Source organism: Podarcis erhardii (genome assembly GCF_964252035.2).
Source record: "Podarcis erhardii genome assembly, chromosome: 15".
NCBI classification, from domain to species: Eukaryota; Metazoa; Chordata; class Lepidosauria; order Squamata; family Lacertidae; genus Podarcis; species Podarcis erhardii.
The window spans coordinates 3,106,710-3,126,483 of NC_138505.1; the positions used below are offsets into that span (position 1 = coordinate 3,106,710).

A 19,774-nucleotide genomic window follows, 5' to 3' on the forward strand; every position below is an offset into this window, starting at 1 on the left:
TATAGTGAGAAGGTGGGGAGGGGTATTACTCAGAAGGGTGGTGGGAATGGGTGATTGGCAGATAGCTGTGATGAGCCTGTTGACGACTCTTAACGACTGCAATAGGTCTTACAGGAAAAAGCAAGGGGTGAGAAGGTGAAAAATGGCTTTGTCATGTATAATGAGATCTCACCTTCTCACCCCTTGCTTTTTCCTGTAAGACCTACTGCAGTTGTCAAGAGTCGTCAACAGGCTCATCGCAGCTATCTGCCAATCACCCATTCCCACCACCCTTCTGAGTAATACCCCTCCCCACCTTCTCACTATATAGAAGGGTCTGGTGACTTCTGTTTCAGTGTATCTGAAGAAGTGTGCATGCACACGAAAGCTCATACCTAGAACTAACTTAGTTGGTCTTTAAGGTGCTACTGGAAGGAATTTTTTTATTTTGTTTTGACTATGGCAGACCAACACGGCTACCCATCTGTAATTGGGACTTCCTGGTGGCCCAGGTAAGTTTTAGCGCTGACAAGGGTGCAGAAGTTTGCCTCCTGATGTGGGCCGGGCCAGAGGCAAAAGTGGGAGGGGCAATGGATGAGAGGCTTAACTTTGTACAACTGCTAGGCAAAAGCTAGAGGTTTTCACACACCTATGCACCAGGGTAAGTCTGGGGGCCGATGCAAAGAACCAGAGGGCCACATAGGGAGAAATCCAGTCGCTTCAGAGCTTAGGGACGGGCAAGGGACAGCGCCAGGCCTTGAGAACCATGCTCCTGGATTTTTCTGTGGGGTACCAGTGCGGTTATTGTCATTTTAGGTGCCCAGCCAGGGAGAAAATTCTTCCCCTCTGGGTTTTTGGGCGAGGTACCACTCAATGTCAGGACGCGGGTGGCGCTGTGGGTTAAACCACAGAGCCTAAGACTTGCCGATCAGAAGGTCGGTGGTTCAAATCCCCAAGACGGGGTGAGCTCCCGTTGCTCAGTCCCTGCTCCTGCCAACCTAGCAGTTCAAAAGCATGTCAAAGTGCAAGTAGATAAATAGGTACCACTCCGGTGGGAAAGTAAACGGTGTTTCCGTGCGCTGCTCTGGTTCACCAGAAGCGGCTTAGTCATGCTGGCCACATGACCAGGAAGCTGTACGCCAGCTGCCTCGGTTAGTAAAGCGAGATGAGTGCCGCAACCCCAGAGTCGGCCACGACTGGACCTAACAGTCAGGGGTCTCTTTACCACTCAATGTCAATGACTCCCTCCCTTCTGTTTTCAATGCTGTCACTGAATCGAATTGAGCTCCTGTGGGATCACAGAGTCATTGCAGAGTTGGGAGAGATGCCTGTCTGTGAAGACAAGGTGTAGTTGTATCACTGGACTCCAGTTCCTATAAAGTAGTACCTCGGGTTACATATGCTTCAGGTTACAGACTCTGCTAACCCAGAAATAGTACCTCGGGTTAAGAACTTTGCTTCAGAATGAGAACAGAAATTGTGCGGCAGCAGCAGGAGGCCCCATTAGCTAAAGTGGTGTCTCAGGTTAAGAACAGTTTCAGGTTAATAACAGACCTTCAGGACGAATTAAGTTCTTAACCCGAGGTACCACTGTAATCCCTAGGCACCATGGCCAATAGTTAGGGATGACAGCAGCTCACATCCAACCTCTGCAAGCAGCACAGATTCTCCACTCACAACTCTTATGTTTTAAATCAGGAGTCAGCAACCTTTTTAGCCGTGGGCCGGTCCACTGTCCCTCAGACCTTGTGGGGGGCTGGACTATATTTTGGGAAAAAATAATGAGCGAATTTCTATGCCCCACAAATAACCCAGAGATGCATTTTAAATAAAAGCACACATTCTACTCATGCAAAAACATGCTGATTCCTGGACCATCCGCGGGCCAGATTGAGAAGGCGATTGGGCCGCATCCGGCCCCCGAGCCTTAGTTTGCCTACCCACGTTCTAAATGATCTTGGGACCAGTTTTACCTGTGAGATCACCTTGCCCCATGCATGCCCACTCAGCCTCTCTGATCTTTAGAACTGCCTGCCTGTTGACGTTTGGCTTTTGCCATATTCTTTTCAGCATGGACTGAAAGCGATTTTGGTTTAAGCAAACCTATCCAGACAAGTAGATGCTGACATTTTACAAAATAATTATTATTTTTTACTTATCTTTAAATGTTTTAATTTAAACCATTATAATAAGGCATTTTAATGATGAAAGGATAGATTCACCCAAGGCCTTGACCACATACCAATTTGGGGGGTGGGAGAGTGGGGGTGGTCAGAAAGTCCAATTCGTATAGGACTTTAGGGGGGGGGTTGAAAAAAATCAATGTACACGGTTGTGGTGTGGGGTTTTTTTTTGTTCTTTATTAAAGGAAAATAAATCTGGAGGGAAATCAAAAATTACAAATAATAAAAACCAACCCAGATCGTATATTATAGCAGCCATTTAAAACTGTACAAATCCACTGTGCTGGGGACGAGGGAACCCTCGTTATGAAAACAATCCTCTTTGATCAGGTTTTTCTCCCTCCCCCAAATATACACGCTTCTAAATTATTGCATTACTGTTTAAAAAAGAACGAGAGAGAAAGAATCACAGCTCCAAAGACCTAGGTATAAAAACCTCACCCTCAAGTTTTGCCCCAGGGAAACTGAACGGGGCAGGCTGGGTGGGGGGCATCCAAAACGAGGGAGCATTTTCAAGACATCCAGTTTTGAGAACCAGGTTCCAACAAAATGCCGCCCGTCTTGCCCTGACGGACGCAGCGGCGCCGGCTACCAAAAGCTTGATCTCTAAACAAATGACCCCGATTGGGTTTTCATGTACCCAGAAGCGGTTTATTTTGTTATCGTGGCTTGAGGCCCGAAGATGCCTGCTCCTTTTTTGCTCTCCGTAAATCTGAGCAGGGTGGTCAGCGGCCTGCGGACCCCTTCACAAGACGATTACCGGTCTGAATCACTTCATGCAACCTTCAAGAGAGGCAGAGGCAAAGCGGGAAACTCATCTGAGCCCAGAAGCTGGATAAAAGGGACAAAAACAAGGTAGAGGAGTTTTTTCCCATCTCGGCCAAATGACATTTCAAAGATCTGCCACACCTTTGGCCCGTCAGATGTTCCTGAGCTCCCGTTAGTCTTAGTGAGGATGGCCTGGGATGATGTGAGTTTTACTTCAGCAACTTTTGGAGGGTCAGACTGTCTCTGCAATGTAATGGCTAAATTTGACAACACAGGAGGCTGATTTGAAGGCTGTGCATTGCTCCAGCTGCCGGTGGACATTGCAGATCAACTCATTCCACCGAATTCCTGACGCCCAGCGACTTCTGCAGTCCGAAGCCATGTTGAGGGTTGTGGAGAACAAACAAGACGTTATCCCCCCCCCCCCCCGATTTGCTATGACTATAGCTCAAAGACATGGACGGTGTCGACGAAATATAAACACAAGCTCTCCTGAGAGAAAGATTTGCAGAAATAATCGGTTCAAAGACATTTGCATGAGAACACTTCCAAAACAAGGGGAGCGATCTTCCACAAATAAGATGGTAGCTCTGCTTTTGATGCTGGCTGCAATGCAGTCGAGTTTCTTCAGGACTAGATAGTGTTCTCGGCAACACACCCAGTAAAACCTCTTGGACGTTTCAGCAACCACTGAAGCAAAGAAGTAAAGATCTCCCCTCTGACCCACGGTGTATTTGGAAGACTTGTGCTGGCAGAAGGGATGAGCCTCCAGAGACTGCCAAAATAGTTGTGGGGGCAAGGTGGTGCCAGCCAGGGGGGGGTGGAAACGATCTTGCCTCACTTTTTCTCCTGCCAAAGGTGTCATTTCCCCTCCCCGCAAAATGCGCAGCCCTTTAAGCAGGGCTCGTTTCAGTGCAAAACAGAGTAGCCAGCCAGGAACCAGCACTTTAAAGTCATGTTGAAATCCCTGTTTTAGCGCCGTTGTGATGATGACGGCACAGCGCCCGCTTTTGAGAGGGGGAGCCACAAGGCAAGCAAAGATGGGACCTAGCAAGACTTCGCGGCCGGCCCATGTGTATGCAGAAGTATAAAAGGCAGAGGTGCGCATCATGCCTTTGATGGTGCCATTCCAAGCATGGCACAGCCAGTCGGTTCCCGCGTGAAACAAGTACATTAAGAGTGAGCCCTTCTCCTGGGACACATCCATGATAAGGCACTTGGTGCAAGGCCTGGAGAGGTTAAATTGGGGCACCTGGGTACTGTTAAAGAGGGCGCAGGGAATCCTTTTGGCCCAGCAGACCAGCTCTGACATATGGGTGGGGCAATGCTCCTGTCAATTCACCTGATGTCGGGCTTTGACAGGTGGGCAGTCACACCCAACCTATCAAAGCTGCTTGTGCAGTGCTTCCCAGGCGCCCGACTGAGTTTGGGGAGCGGCAAAGCCCTTTGTGATATCTAAACTTGGCCTTTCTCGAGGTCTGGCAAAAGCGCTTTCTGCAGGAAGCGGCTGCGCAGTCCCGTTTGCCTCACGGGGAATGCAGCTGTGATGTGTGGCGATTCAGCCTCCCCACCCCATAGATTGGCTGTGCAGTCAAGTTCCCCCTACAAGGAACTCTTCTGCGCAGCCGACCTCACCACACTGACATGCCCCACACCTGATGTCACAGGTGGTTGCGGTTTGGGGCGGAAACAGCCTCGGGGGCTAAACGGAGATCCACGCCAGGCCACATCCACATCTGGCCTGTGGGTCCGAGGTTCCCCACGCACTGTGTTAAGGGGACAGGGTGGAAAAAGCAGCCCTTACTAAGGTTTGATAACGCAGCCATATTCTGCTGAGCGACACAGTTGCATCCTCCGACGCCCAGTCTTGTGCGAAGCAGAGTTTTCCCAAGGAGAAGTCCACAAACCCCCAAATTGTCACGGAGGCGTTCTTCCATGGAGTTCGGAGCTCATGTTCCACCTTCGTGATGCCCCAACTGGAGACATGGCACAGCGATCGGCCCAGGAAGAAAAGGGGCAGAGGGGTGTGTGTTTTGCAAACACGCCGACAGTCGCACGCGAAGGATTGCGTGCAGTGCCTCCGAGAGAGCCAGTGGTTGCAGCGGGGGCAATATCGTACCCTCGGCTGTTAGGTAGCGTCTTAGCCAAGCGAGGGCTCCAAAGGGCAATCAGAAAAAAGAGCTATTGCTGTTCTCCCGTCCCCCCGACAGAGGAAACTGTCAGCATGGATCCGAGAAGGGCATCTTCAGAACTGGCCGTCCCGATCGGGTTGCGAGACCAGAGTCTGGCTTTGCTGTTGCTTTAGGAATCAGGAGCGGAAAACCCCACGGCCACGATGGGACATAGTTTATATACAAATAGGGAACGGGGACACCTGGCTTCTCCAGATCTCGCCGGACTCCCAACATCTGTCATTTGGGGCTGATGGGAAGTCCAGAAACATCTGGCTCCCCACCCCTCATTCAGAAGACCACGGAGATTTTTCTCTCTTTAAAATTTCCAAGCTGAAGACGGCAGATTTCGTGAACTCATCAGCAGACAAGAAGTTCGTCTGACACGGCCACCATCCCGCCAGGTCGGTCCTGGAGTCAAACATCATTCAGAGGTTCACCATTCCTGGAAGGGGTTCCTCAGGTTAGTCTTGGCCTCGTTCCCAACACAGAACCCAAAACGCCTTGAAGAGAAAGCCAAGGAATGGTTCCTCACTGATGGAAACTGGGACTGCTGTTCCCTCCAGATCTTATTGGCCTACAACTCTCATCAGCCCCAGCCAGGATGGCCAAGGGTCAGAGGTGACAAAGAGCTGTCTGCAGGGCGCCGAATTGGCTACCATGGCTCGATGGCCCCAGCCAGATCCTCTCTCCCTGCAAAATGAAAGGACTGACATTTGGGGAACGGTTCGGAATAGAGCCCCAGTTCTGCAAAATGGCAGCTGGTTACCCGGGATGGTGTTAACACAAGCTGGTTCTAATTTGCGCTGCTCCAGTCAGCAAGAAGCTGAAAATGGAGGGAAGTCCTATTGACCTCGCCATCGGCGTTTCAATGGCTGCTTGCCCAATTTCTGCGTCAAGGCCGTCGCTCGTGTTGCCATCCCAGGCAAATCCCAAACGACGTTTCAGAATCCCGTTGCTGAAAGATTCATCTTCACTTCCTGGGTGAGATGGTTTCAGGTGACGCATTTAGGAGAGGGTCGTCCGAGGACGTGAACGGGAAATTCCAGAAAGGGGAGCAGGGCAGATGTCCAAAGATGAAGCAGGGATCGGCTTCGAGGGTCTCGGTGGCGAGAAAAATCTATGAGCGGAGATAGCTGCCCAGCGGGAAAGTCACAAGTCATCTCTTCCCATCCCGCGCGCCTGGTCTTGAAAACTCACTGGCATGGACAAGGACACAGCGATCAGTATCAGTAGTTAAGGCCACCTGAGGATCTGTTTTCTGCAGACCCATATATACATGTACCGCAAAGGGGGGGGGCGGCTCCAGGTCTCCCCCCCTCCCAAGACACATTCCACTATCTCCCCAGATCCCTCCATGAAACATTATTGCACATCCAAATTTGGAACACATGCAAAATTGACATACATACACAGGCCCTATATATATATATATCTATGTACACAGACATATGCAGAAAATTAAAATTTTGGTTTAGAAAAAGCAAAAAACTGGAAGATTCTATTTCTTAATCATTCACCAGTTGCCCTGAGAACCAGATCGAGGGGGGTTTAAAAAGAGAGAGAGAGAGTGAAAGTTCTGTCATCATTTCCGTTTTACGACCGGCCTCTCGTTGCCCCGTAGCAAGCAAAGAAAAAGAATAAACATAAAAATATATCCTTCACTTCGATAAAGAGGTCTGTTTCCATCTTCAGGCACACAACATTTCGGAGAGGGGGATCTTCCGGCTGCTCCGCCAGGGACAGGCAAACGCGAGGACGGCACTTCGGACGGGTTTCGAAGTGTTTTAGAAGTTCAGGCGTTCCGACGGGATCCGCAAAGGGGTCGGCCAGAAGATGCTAACAGGAGCTGGTCTGGAGGTTCCCTTCCGTCAGAAGCGAGGCGATGGAGGACGGACCGTAGGCGCTGTCAAACTCCTCATCGGAACTCAGGTGGTCGTCCTTCAGGGACGACTCGGCTGTGGACCGGGCTGCCTTTCGCCTGGTGGAGAAGGGAGGGAAAGGTTAGGGGGCAGATTTCCATTCCCTAAGAACCTGGGAATCGAGGTAGCCTGCCGATGGGGCTGGAGGTTCCATAAGTACATCAAAGAGCCATGAACCTGGGTCAGGCCAAAGGGGGTCTATCTAGGCCAGCTTCCTGTTCTTGCAGCGGCCAATCGGACACCCCAAAGATGATGATGATGATAATAATAATAATAATAATTTATTTAATTTAGGGGAAATAAGTATTAGATAATTCCCAGGGCTAGCTGGCTGAATTGGTCCTATTTGGGCCAGTGAGGAGGCCTGGGGAGAATTAGCTGTGGGGTCTCAGAGCGGGTCATAAAAGGGGAGGGAAGAGAAGGGAAATAAAAGATCAGGCTGAATTCAAATTAAAGGCCAGGCGGAATAGCTCTGTCTTACAGGCCCGACGGAAGGAGGTTAAATCCTGCAGGGCCCTGGTCTCATGGGACAGAGCATTCCACCAGGTCGGAGCCATCACTGAGAAGGCCCTGGTGGAGGATAGTCTGACTTCTTAGGGCCCGGGACCTCTAAGCTGTGGTTCTTCATGGACCTTAAGGTCCTCTGCAGGGCAGACCAGGAGAGGCCCCCAAGCAAGACCCATTTCCTCAGGACCCACAAAGGGTGCGCCCTCCTCACCAGAGGTCCTTCTCCAGGGACTTGACGCGGCTCTGGAGCTGCTCATTGGTCTCGTGCTGCTCCTCCAGCTCCCGCAGGGCCTTCTTGCGTGCAGCTTCCAGCCGCTCGATCTCCTCTTCTGCCTCGTCCACTTGCCTCTTCAACGCCTTGACCCTCAGGCTTAGCTATGGGAGGAAGGAAGGAAGGCCTGCTCAGTTTGACTCAGGGGTAGCAGCAGGGAGATCTGGGGTGCCCTGGCAACTGAAGGGCCCAGCGGAGACCTCATAAATACATGCTGGCTAATTTAACACACACACACACCCCCCGTAAGGAGTGGAATCATCATACAGCAGGGTCTTTCCCTTTTAAACCTTCCAGTGCAGCAGAACCTGTCCTTTGGAACTCCCTGCCAATGGACACCAAGGAGGCAGCCTTCACTGAACTCTTTTTAAAACAAATCATCATAATTATTAATATTATTTTCGCTGAACTCTTTTCAGCGTCCCCTTGAAACATTTTTGTTTAAGTTTTGAAACTTAGTTTGTGATTATATTATCAGTAGTGAATATGTTAAAATTTGTTGTAAAACCTAATAAAAATATATTTTTTTTAAAAAAAGGCAAGCCTATCTAGACACGGAGAAGCTGCATGTTTTATCTCTTTCTCAGCTAGAGTTGATTTCAGTAATATTTTTAACACCTATTTTTAATAGCATTTCAAATCAACGATTTTAATGTTTGGTTTAACAATCCAGCAGGATAAAGATAAATAAGTGGCAACCAGGCAAAAAGCACTCCGTTGCAGAAGATGCCAGGAGATGAAGCTGGGGCTATTTGTGTGCAAAGCTCTATACCCCGCAATCTTGGGCCCTCCCTGTAAAAGTAAAAGTAAGGGTCTAGTCCTCAAGGTTCTGGTTTTAAGCAGAGGAAGCTGCCTCAAACAGAGCCAGGCTCTCAGGTCCACCTGGCTCCAAAGGCTGGTTGTTCTCTTTTGAAAGAAAACTACATGAAAATGATGTATAGATGGTATATCTTGTTGGGATACTGCCAGGGAGACAGAGTCCATCATGACCCCACGTCGTCTCCGTTGCGATCCATCGGCCTCCCGTAGACACGCAGTATCATTCAATTAGCGACACGAGCTCCAGAAATAGCTTGCCACATTCCAGAGCTGATGCACGCTCTATCAGCAGAATTCGCACAGCGAAAGATGCACGCAGGAGAGCATTATTTACAACTTTATTCAGCGTTGGTCAGAACAAAGAAAACATGACTGCCTCCGTCGATGTCTCAGGCACAGAGAGAGAAACGAAAGCCAAGACAAAACATAAACTTCCTGTGAACAGGAAATACGCAGACTCTGACTCACAAAGCCTGCTCCCTTTTAAGGTGGAACGGAAATATCCTAACATATCACACCAGTACAAATAGCAAAAATGTACAAAACCAGGTCAAATATATGCTGGAGACGTAAAGAAAAAGAAAGTACTTTTTATCATATGTGGTGGGAATGCAGAGAAGTTAAAAAAAATTGGGAAATGATATATAACGAACTGAAAAAAAATGTTTAAAATGGCATTTGTAAAAAAAAAAACCAGAAGCATTTTTGTTAGGGACTGTAGGACAAGACCTGCCAAGAAAAATAAATAACTTATTTATGTATGCTACAACAGCGGCAGGAGCCTTGTTAGCACAAGGATGGAAGAATGAGGAAATCCCAACGAAAGAACAGTGGCGAGAAAAACTGATGAGCTATGCGGAATGGGCCAAATTGACATACAAACTGCATGATGAGGACAATTGTGACTTCAAGGAAGAACTTTTTACAAATTATCTAAAAAGACAACAAAAAGATTTGGACTCCTTGGCAGGTTTTGAATAAACACCCACAAATTTATTAGTTGAATACATGATAGATAAGGCAAGGATAGGGACAATTTTATAATATGCAGAGAACAACATGTGCAAAGAAACCAGAGAGGGGAGAAAATAATGTAATTGAATATTTGGACTGATAATTTGTTATGTTGAAATGGTCTAATAAAAATTTTTTTTTAAAAAACAACAACAGCAAAAGCTGGTTGTGGTGGCCCAAGATTTCAGAGAGGGACATCTTTCTACAGCCCTGTCTGGAGACACCTTTTGGGGTCTTCTGAGCCCTCCTGCCCACCCCACCCCAGCTCACCTGGTCCTTCTGGTCGTTGACATGCTGCCTCTCATCATCGATCTGAATGGTCAGCTCCTTGACCTTCCGCTCCAGTTTGCGGTTCGAGGAGACCAGGACGCTCTTCTCCCTGCGGCGACAGGGAAGGAAATAGGGGGGAGCTGATTTCTGAAGAGTCCGACCATTGAGCTCAGCACTGCCTGCACTGAGCGGCAGCAGCTGTCCAGGGCTTCAGACAAGTGACATTTCCAGCAAAACATGGAGGTGAATTCTGGTGCTGGAGGAGACTCTTGAGAGTCCCATGGACTGCAAGAAGATCCAACCTCTCCATTCTGAAGGAAATCAGCCCTGAGTGCTCACTGGAAGGACAGATCCTGAAGCTGAGGCTCCAAGACTTTGGCCACCTCATGAGAAGAGAAGACTCCCTGGAAAAGACCCAGATGTTGGGAAAGATGGAGAGCACAAGGAGAAGGGGACAACAGAGGACAAGATGGTGGGACAGTGTTGTCGAAGAGACCAGCATGAGTTTGACCAAACTGCGGGAGGCAGTGGAAGACAGGAGTGCCTGGCATGCTCTAGTCCAGGGGGTCATGAAGAGTGGGGCACAACTAAACGACTAAACAACAACAACAATGGAGGTTCTGGGGGTCTTCCACAAGCAAGGCAGGTGCTGTGTTTCTTGTCCGAGGCACAGAAGGGGGGAAAACTTTGGTCCTCGCGGTGTCGCTGAACTACAACTCCCATCAGCTTCTATCTCTCTTTTTAATCAGAACCAGTGAAGGCGGTGAAGGTCCTGTGTGAGTGCCTGGAGGTGGTTGGAGGATGGATGGCGGCTAACAGATTGAGGTTGAATCCTGACAAGACAGAAATACTGTTTCTGGGGGACAGGGGGTGGGCAGGTGTGGAGGACTCCCTGGTCCTGAATGGGGTAACTGTGCCCCTGAAGGACCAGGTGTGCAGCTGGGAGTCATTTTGGACTCACAGCTCTCCATGGAGGCGCAGGTCAATTCTGTGTCCAGGGCAGCTGTATACCAGCTCCATCTGGTACGCAGGATAAGACCCTCCCTGCCCGCGGAATGTCTCGCCAGCGTGGTGCAGCTCTGGTTATCTCCCGCTTGGACTACTGCAATGCGCTCTACCTGGGGCTACCTTTGAAGGCGACCCGGAAACTGCAACTAATCCAGAATGCGGCAGCTAGACTGGGGACTGGGAGCGGCCGCCAGGACCACGTAACACCAGTCTTGAAAAATCTACATTGGCTCCCAGTACGTTTCTGGGCACAATTCAAAGTGTTGGTGCTGACCTTGAAAGCCCTAAACGGCCTCAGCCCAGTATCCCCGAAGGAGCGTCTCCACCCCCATCATTCTGCCCGGAGATTGCGGTCTAGATCTGAGGGCCTTCTGGCAGTTCCTTCACTGCGAGAAGCCAAGTTACAGGGAACCAGGCAGAGGGCCTTCTTGGTGGTGGCGCCCACCCTGTGGAAGGCCCTCCCATCAGATATCATCTGAGACCCCACAGCTAATTCTCCCCTGACCACCTTGCTGGCCCAAGTAGGACCAATTCAGCCAGCTAGCCCTGGGGATTATCTAATAGATTTTTTATTTTTATTGTTATTCATGTTTTTATACTGTATTTCATGCTGCTTTTTTAACTAAGTGTTTTAAATTTGTTGTTAGCCGCCCTGAGCCCGGTTTTTGAACCAGGAAGGGTGGGGTATAAATATTATTATTATTATTATTATTATTATTATTATTATTAGTTACTGAGCAGGGTACCTGAACCCCGGTTTCCCCCATGACACTCTGACCACTACCCCACACTGCCTCACCACGACTTACCTCTCTTCAGCCTGGAGTTTGTCCTGAAGCTCTTGAAGGCGCGATTCCAGCTGGGAGACGTTGGCGCTGGGCTTCTGGAGGACTTCGCTGCTGGCGAGGCGGCTTTTCAAGTCTTTGTTCTGGATAGAGAGATTTGGAAGCAGGGAGGTTTAGAGGGGAAATGACCAGCGGCCGGGGACAAGTTCCTGCATGACCTGTGTTAAGTTGTGGGTGAACATATGAGACGACACAGCGATTCTTCAAACAGCTCTTGTTTATTCACAAGCCAGGACAGAACTGAACTGAAGGGTTCAGCCAGCCTGCTTATATAGAGCTCCACTAGAACGCAACAGTAACCATTTTCTCTAACTATCCAATCACTGAACGTCACTTTCAATCCCTTATTTGCATATGTGGACCTGAGTGAAAACTATCTACAGTATCCCCCTGCTGGCCCAGGGTGAGAACTTCAGTACATAACAATCTGGAAGGGACTTCTGTGGCTAGGGTTGCCACCTTTTCTCTGACAAAATACTCTCTACAATATCCTTTTTGAGATGAGGGCACCAGCCTTTCAGAAGGTCTTTGCGTGCATGGGGAAACTGAGGCAGAAAAGGACTGGAGAACACAGTGCTCTGATCTTCATTGGACCAATACTTTCATTAAAAGCCTCTTGCAGGATTAAGAAACCAGAAGCTTTTCTACTTGGAATAATAGGACTGGAATTGCCCCCAAAAGATGGTAGGTTGTTTTCGTATGCCGCCACAGCGGCAAGACTTTTACCAGCCAAAAACTGGAAATCGCAAGAGATACCAACAGTAGAAGAATGGCAGATGAAGATGTTGGACTTTCCGGAGCTTGCCGATCTGACTGGAAGAATCCGCGACCAGAAAGAAGAGGCAACATAAGAGGACTGGAAGAAATTCAAAGAATATATAGCTAAATATTGTAATGTAAGATAAATAGAAAATTCCTGGAAGTAACAAATAGGCTTAGGGGTAGAATAAGAATATGTGTTAGCAATTATTTTGGATTTCAATATTAATAAAGGAGAAGAAGTTAAATGAAAGAAGTTAATATTAATGGAAGTAAGAATTTGGAGAACTGCTAAACAGGTGATATAATGAAATTCAGTTAGAGGGGATTTGAAGAAGTCAGTTATTAATGTAATGAAATTGGGAATTTGAAGAAATAATTTTTCTTTGTGCTATTTTTTTGTTGTGTGTTTTTGTAAGGTTTTTCTTTTTACGTGATAAATGCAGAAATCAATTAAAAAATTTTGGGGGGAGCCTTTTTCAGGTGGCTTCTGGCTGAGTCAGCAACTTGGGGTTATGAGCAACAAGCTGGAGAGCAAACACAGAAACACACACACACACACACACATACACAAAAACACAAACTCCGGCTGCACAGGGTTATGTAACGTCCCGGGCCGGGCTGAACAAAGTTCCCCTCCCCGCTTCAGAAAGCAGGAATTTTGATTAGCAGAGTTACATAACAGTAATAATTGCTTTCCCCTTGCTTTGCAGTGCAGTCAAGTTGAGTGCTGGTGGGAGGCCCGGTTTTGCTGCTTTTCTTTATGAAAGAGAGAGAGGAATGCAAAAAAGAGCTCCTGTTCTCTCTCATCTGTGTTCAGACATGTCTTGGGCCACAGCTCTCAAACAGTAGCACAGACAGGGAAGCGCAGCCCATAGAGACCTCTGAAAAATCCCTTAGAAATCTGGTTTTCGTTTAAACAAAACAAAAGGGGAAGAAGAAAGAGGCTAGTCCTCATGGAGGTCGAGAAAAGCGCAGAGGCCTATCGGAAAGAGGTTTTCTTTCAGGCTGCAAAGCAACCTGAGTTTTGGGCTAAAACTCCAAGGCTGGTGCAAAAAGGATAGCAGGCAGGCAGGCTGGACTACTAGGGAAATGGTAATATGAATAATAATCCTAAATTAAGTGCAGCGAAATGAGGACCCCCTGCAAAAATCGACACCGCAGCAGGCAAGCTTCCCTGTTCCACAGAACGCCTTTCTGGGCGACCCCTCCCTTTCCATTTATAACGAATATTCAGAAATGGAGAAGCGCTCTGATGAGCTCAGAGGCTTGCTCACCGCTCTGCAATGTTTTGAAACAAACCGGTTCTGTTTTGTTGCTTAAAACTAGGAGTAATGTAATGCGTTAATTAGTAAGCGTTTGGTCATTTGGCCCAATTAAGGGCAAAACGAGGCACGAGCCTGTTCACGTGCTTGTCTTCCTTCCCCGGGAACAAAGAGGGAGGGCACTGAGTGCGAGAAAATGGGGTGGTGAGGAACAGGCTCAAATATCCCCTTCCTTGCTCCCCAAATTCAGTTTTATTCCTCACATAGAATAGTAGAATTACAGAGTCTGGAGGAACACTAGCCAAACCCCCCGCAATTTCTTTTTTAAAAGGTGTGAATGTGGCCCCCAGACCCGTTTCCTTGGCCCCTGGGACTCTCATAAAGGGTGGGGAAGGCAGCTCAGAGGATGCAATGCCTGCCGCCAATTTGCTTTTTACTATCTAATGTGGTTTTAACTGATGTCGCTTAAGTTCATCACTGTGTTCCCACCATCCACGAATCTCTTGGTGTGAGGGGGTGGTTTAATAAATGCAATTTAAAAATCCAGTAAAAATTCCTGGGAAGGAAAGGGATCGGAAGCACCCAGCCGCACCCCTTGCAACCTTTTCATACTTTGGCTCAAATGCACCAACTTAAAAAAAAACAAAACTCTTTCCATGGTAGCTGTGATTCCTGGATTGGACTAAATAACTCTTGAGGTTCTTTCCAACTGCACAATTCTAGGATTCTGCAGGCAATATTAGTCATACACAAGAGTAGACCCATTTGAAACTAATGGGTCGAGTGACTCATGCCTACTAATGTCAATGGGCCTCCTCAGAGCATGACTAACACTATAAAATCCTACGGCTGCAGGTCTCTTCCCATACAACCCAGAGCCGAGTAGAAGTTTATGCAAGAAAGCTTCTGATCTATTGCTTTAAAAACAAACAAGAGCCATCCCACAACTGCTGGTTTTCAGCGCTGTAAGAAAGCTTCCATTTCCCTCCCACCTGCAAAAAGGAATGTTGGGAACTATAGTTTGAGGGTGCTGGGAACTGTAGCTTTGCAAGTCCCCAGGATTCTCTGGGTGGAAAGAATGTGCTCTGAATGTATGGCACGTAGGCCAGTCTAAAATTTGCGGCTCTCCAGGGCTCCAACTCCCAGCAGCCACTGGGGTTGCTGGGAGTTGTAGTCCGGCAGCGCCCAGAGGATCACAGATGTTCTAGCCCCATCCCTGTTGAAAGAAGCAGGTTTCACACACACACACACAGAGGCAAGACGTAGCTCAGCTTCTCGTGAACCTGGGGGCCTGGGAGAGGGTGATAATACAAGAGGAAAGTCTGTTTTGCAAAGGACAATTGCAGGGGGTTGGTCTGAATGACCTTGTGGGGTGCCTTCCAGCTATGCAATTCTACAATAAAGGTCTCTACAGGGAACGCTCTGAGCCGCACGTGGCCGGCGTCCAAGCAGAGTGTCGCCTGGGCTGTTTTCGCCCTCGTTAATTGCACAGCAACAGCGGCTCGTTTATTGAAATGTCTCGTGGGGGTTGGATTTTGAAATGGTGCAAATTACATAACCTGTCTCGTCACCCCCCACCCCACCAACTACTACAAGCCCAGACAGGCAGGGCTCCTGCAGACGCAGAAGGCAGATCTGGTGGGGAAAGAGACTGCTGGGGAAGTTTTCAGGTCAAAACCCGCTTCCGAACAACAACTGCTTCAAACAGAGCCTGAACCACGTTCCACCGTCCGAATGCCAGTTGGGGGGCAATATTAAACCACTCTGGGAATTTCAGCTCTGTGAGTGGGGAATAGGGAGAGAGGGGCCTCCTAGCAAACTGCAGCTGCCAATTTTATTTTATTTTTGAATTCTCATCTTTATTTTAAGTATTAAATCCCTCCACCGCAAAAAAAGAGAAAGCAAATCACCTCACATACAAATCATAAAATTCTTCCATAAATTGTGACTTCCCTCATCCTCAATATGGGTCCATCATTACCTTGTTGACTGAATATTTTTAAACTTATCGTTAATTGGTTGTATTCATGGTGGAATATATCATTGCAGAAGTTATTCAAAAGATGTCAGAGATTTTATCTGAGAACAATATAATTTGAATAAGTCCCTTTCTTTATTAACTCTTGGTTTGTTTGATTCCTAATTTTCCCTGTCATCTTTGCCAATTCTACATATTCAAAGAACTTCACCTGCCATTCCAATTTAGTTTGGGTTTTATCTCCCTTCCACCATCTGGCGCTGCCAAAATTATTTAAAGGGGGAGGCAAAACGCTCTCTATTTCTGGTGTGAACATGGGACTCAGAAGGATTAGAAACAGAAGCAACAATAGCCGAAATATCGTCTTTGGGTGAGACATGGGCTAGATAAAAAGACTCCGGACTTTAAAATAAAAATCAATAAATAAACTAGCCCCAAGTCACCACCATTATAAGCTTCTAGGGGTCTAAGTAGATCACAAGCTTAACATGAGTCAACTGTGTGATGCAGCAGCAAAAAATGCCAATGCTATTCTAGGCTGCATCAACAGAAGTCTAGAGTCCAGATTAAGGCATCTAATAGTCCCCACAGTAGTGATGTATGGAAGTGAGAGCTGGACCGTAAAGAAGGCTGATCACCGAAGAATGGATGCTTTTGAATTCTGGTGCTGGAGGAGACTCTTGAGAGTCCCATGGACTGCAAGAAGATCCAACCTCTCCATTCTGAAGGAAATCAGCCCTGAGTGCTCCCTGGAAGGACAGATCCTGAAGCTGAGGCTCCAATCCTTTGGCCACCTCGTGAGAAGAGAAGACTCCCTGGAAAAGACCCTGATGTTGGGAAAGATGGAGGGCACAAGGAGAAGGGGACGACAGAGGATGAGATGGCTGGACAGTGTTCTCGAAGCTACCAGCATGAGTTTGACCAAACTGCGGGAGGCAGTGGAAGACAGGAGTGCCTGGCGTGCTGTGGTCCAGGGGGTCACAAAGAGGCGGACAAGACTAAACAACAACAACATTCTGCCTTGGTCAGAGCACACCTGGAATCCTGTGTCCAATTCTGGGCACCACAATTTAAAAAGGATGTTGACAAGCTGGGCAACCAAGATGATCAAGGGCCTGGAAACCATGCCTGATGAGGAACAGTTGAAGGAGCTGGGTACATTTAAGCCTGGAAAAGAGGAGACTGAGAGGAGATATGAGAGCCACCTTCAAATTTCTCAAGGGCTGTCACATGGAGGAGGGAGCAAGCTTGTTTTCTCCTGCTCTGGAGGGTAGGACTCGAATCCATGGCTTCGAGTTCCAAGAAAGGAGATTCCATCTAAACATCAGGAGGAACTATCTGGCAGCAAGAGCTGTTTGGCAGTGGAACAGGCTCCTTCAGGAAGTTGTGGACTCTCCATCCTCTGGGTGGTGGGGGAGCAGAATCAGCCAGTTATTATCTGCATCACTTTAAAATCATACGCGGTCACAGCGGGAGGATCCCTGCAGCCTCCGATCGCTGAGTCGGCAAAGAGAAGGTGCAGACCTGACCGAACATGCCGGCGGCAGCCTCACCTGTCTTTCCAGTGATATCTTATCGCACTCCAGGTCCTGCCGCACGGAGCGCTCTTGAAGGAGTTCGGCCCGCAGCTGGTCAATCTGGAGGGAAACAGAGAAAGGAGACAGTGTTGTCAGCAGAGCACCCTGGCTGCGTCAGACAACAACAACAAGAATAAGAATAATTATTATTTTATTTATATCCCGCCCTCCCCAGCCGAAACCGGGCTCAGAACGGCTAACAACAATAAAAGTAACAAAGTTTACATAAAATCACAATCAACTGATTGAAATGCATTCTAAAACCAATTCATTCTAAAATCAATTCAAAATCAAATTGATGGCAACCACTGGGCTAGAGTTCTATGTGTATTACCAAAGGAGGGGGTCAGACTGAGTCCAAACCAAAGGCCAGGCGGAACAGCTCCGTCTTGCAGGCCCTGTGGAAAGAGGTCAAGTCCCGCAGGGCCCTGGTCTCTTGTGATAGAGCGTTCCACCAGATCGGGGCCAGTACTGAAAAGGCCCTGGCCCTAGTTGAGACCAATCTAACCTCCCTGTGGCCCGGGACCTCCAAGATGTTTTTGTTTGAAGACCACAAGGTCCTCCGTGGGACACATCAGGAGAGGCGGTCCCGTAGTACACCGTAATATCCCAGCCCAGTGCACTGATGCAGCCTGCAGCCAGCTATGCCCATCTCAGTCCAGCCACCAGACGAACTAGTTTGTTTGTTGAGGGTGCTGAGAGTTGTTAGAATACAGTGGTGCCTCGCAAAACGAAAATAATTCGTTCCGCGAGTCTCTTCGTCTAGCGTTTTTTTTGTCTTGCGAAGCACGGCCATTAGCAGCTTAGCGGATTAGCGCTATTAGCGGCTTAGGAAAAGGGGGGGGGAGGGAAAGAACTCGCAAGAACTCGCAAGACGTTTTCGTCTTGTGAAGCAAGCCCATAGGGAAATTCGTCTTGCGAAGCACCTCAAAAACGGAAAACTCTTTCGTCTAGCGAGTTTTTCGTCTTGCGAGGCATTCGTCTTGCGGGGCACCACTGTATTCCAGGCATCCCCAACCTTTGGCCCTCCAGATGTTTTGGACTACAATTCCCATCATCCCTGACCACTGGTCCTGTTAGCTAGGGATCATGGGAGTTGTAGGCCAAAACATCTGGAGGGCCTCAGGTTGGGGGTGCCTGGAATATTCTAACAACTCTCAGCACCCTCAACAAACTACACTTCCCAGAATTCCTTGGGGTTTAAAGTGGCACAACGCTGCTTTAGACGCAGCTCGCGTCTTTTGCAAGCAGCCAAGATGTCGACAGGCGCCATCTCCCCTACCTGGTCTCTCGTGCGGTTGATCCTCTCCGTCAAGAGTTCCACCGTGTTCCTTTCCTCGTCCAGCTCCACTTCGAGGCGTTTCGATTTGTCCTGAAAAGCCATTTTACGCGTTTAATCAAACGTTATCTGCTATCCCGCCCATGGGTGCAAGTATCATTCAGGCAATGACATAAAGGGGGCGCATTGAGCTGGCTTCAGAAATGGCACTGAAGCTCTGGAACTGTGTGGGGAAAGGCCACAATAAAATGTTGCTTGCAGGGGGGAAAACCCAACCCTGACCAGAAAAAAAGAAAGCATGACTTTAATAATAATAATCTCATTTATATACCAACTTTTCCTCCAAGGAGCTCAATCTTTAAACTGTATTTAAATTGTATTTTAAAATTGTATTTAAAACTGTATTTTAAATTGGTTTTCCTCCCCTATTATGTTTTTATTGTAATTTTATTGGTGTTAGCCCCCCTGAGCCCAGCTCTGGCCAGGGTACAAATAAATTATTATTATTATCATCATCATCATCATCTTCTTCTTCTTCTTCTTCTTCCTGTGAGCTTCCTGGCTGTGGACAGAGATTTGAACCCTGGTCTCCCAGGTCATAAATCTAAATGTAAAGTATTGCACTTGGGCAAAAGAAATGAGAGGCACAAATACAAGATGGGGGGACACCTGGCTTGAGAGCAGTACATGTGAAAAGGATCTAGGAGTCTTGGTTGACCACAAACTTGACATGAGCCAACAGTGTGACGCGGCAGCTCAAAAAGCCAATGCAATTCTGGGCTGCATCAATAGGAGTATAGCATCTAGATCAAGGGAAGTAATAGTGCCACTGTATTCTGCTCTGGTCAGACCTCACCTGGAGTACCGTGTCCAGTTCTGGGCACCACAGTTCAAGAAGGACACTGACAAACTGGAACGTGTCCAGAGGAGGGCAACCAAAATGGTCAAAGGCCTGGAAACGATGCCTTATGAGGAACGGCTAAGGGAGCTGGGCATGTTTAGCCTGGAGAAGAGGAGGTTAAGGGGTGATATGATAGCCATGTTCAAATATATAAAAGGATGTCACATAGAGGAGGGAGAAAGGTTGTTTTCTGCTGCTCCAGAGAAGCGGACACGGAGCTTCTGGCGAACCAGAGCAGCACATGGAAACGCCGTTTAC

The 19,774-nt window shown here is 48.0% G+C and overlaps 1 protein-coding gene across 3 annotated transcripts in view; it reads right to left on the minus strand.

Annotated features, from left to right (window-relative positions):
• Positions 1 to 2,317: 2,317 nt before the first annotated feature.
• Positions 2,318 to 19,774, minus strand: part of CGN (cingulin) — a 68,248-nt gene continuing 50,791 nt past the window's right edge. For all 3 annotated transcript variants that reach the window (XM_081840833.1, XM_081840832.1, XM_081840834.1), the window contains exons 16-21: positions 18,619 to 18,708; positions 17,313 to 17,396; positions 11,722 to 11,840; positions 9,905 to 10,013; positions 7,742 to 7,905; positions 2,318 to 7,082 (exon numbers count right to left, since the gene is read on the minus strand). In XM_081840833.1, coding sequence (XP_081696959.1) covers positions 6,941 to 7,082; positions 7,742 to 7,905; positions 9,905 to 10,013; positions 11,722 to 11,840; positions 17,313 to 17,396; positions 18,619 to 18,708 — 708 coding nt within the window. In that variant the 3' untranslated portion in view covers positions 2,318 to 6,940. The remainder of the gene's footprint in view (positions 7,083 to 7,741; positions 7,906 to 9,904; positions 10,014 to 11,721; positions 11,841 to 17,312; positions 17,397 to 18,618; positions 18,709 to 19,774) is intronic.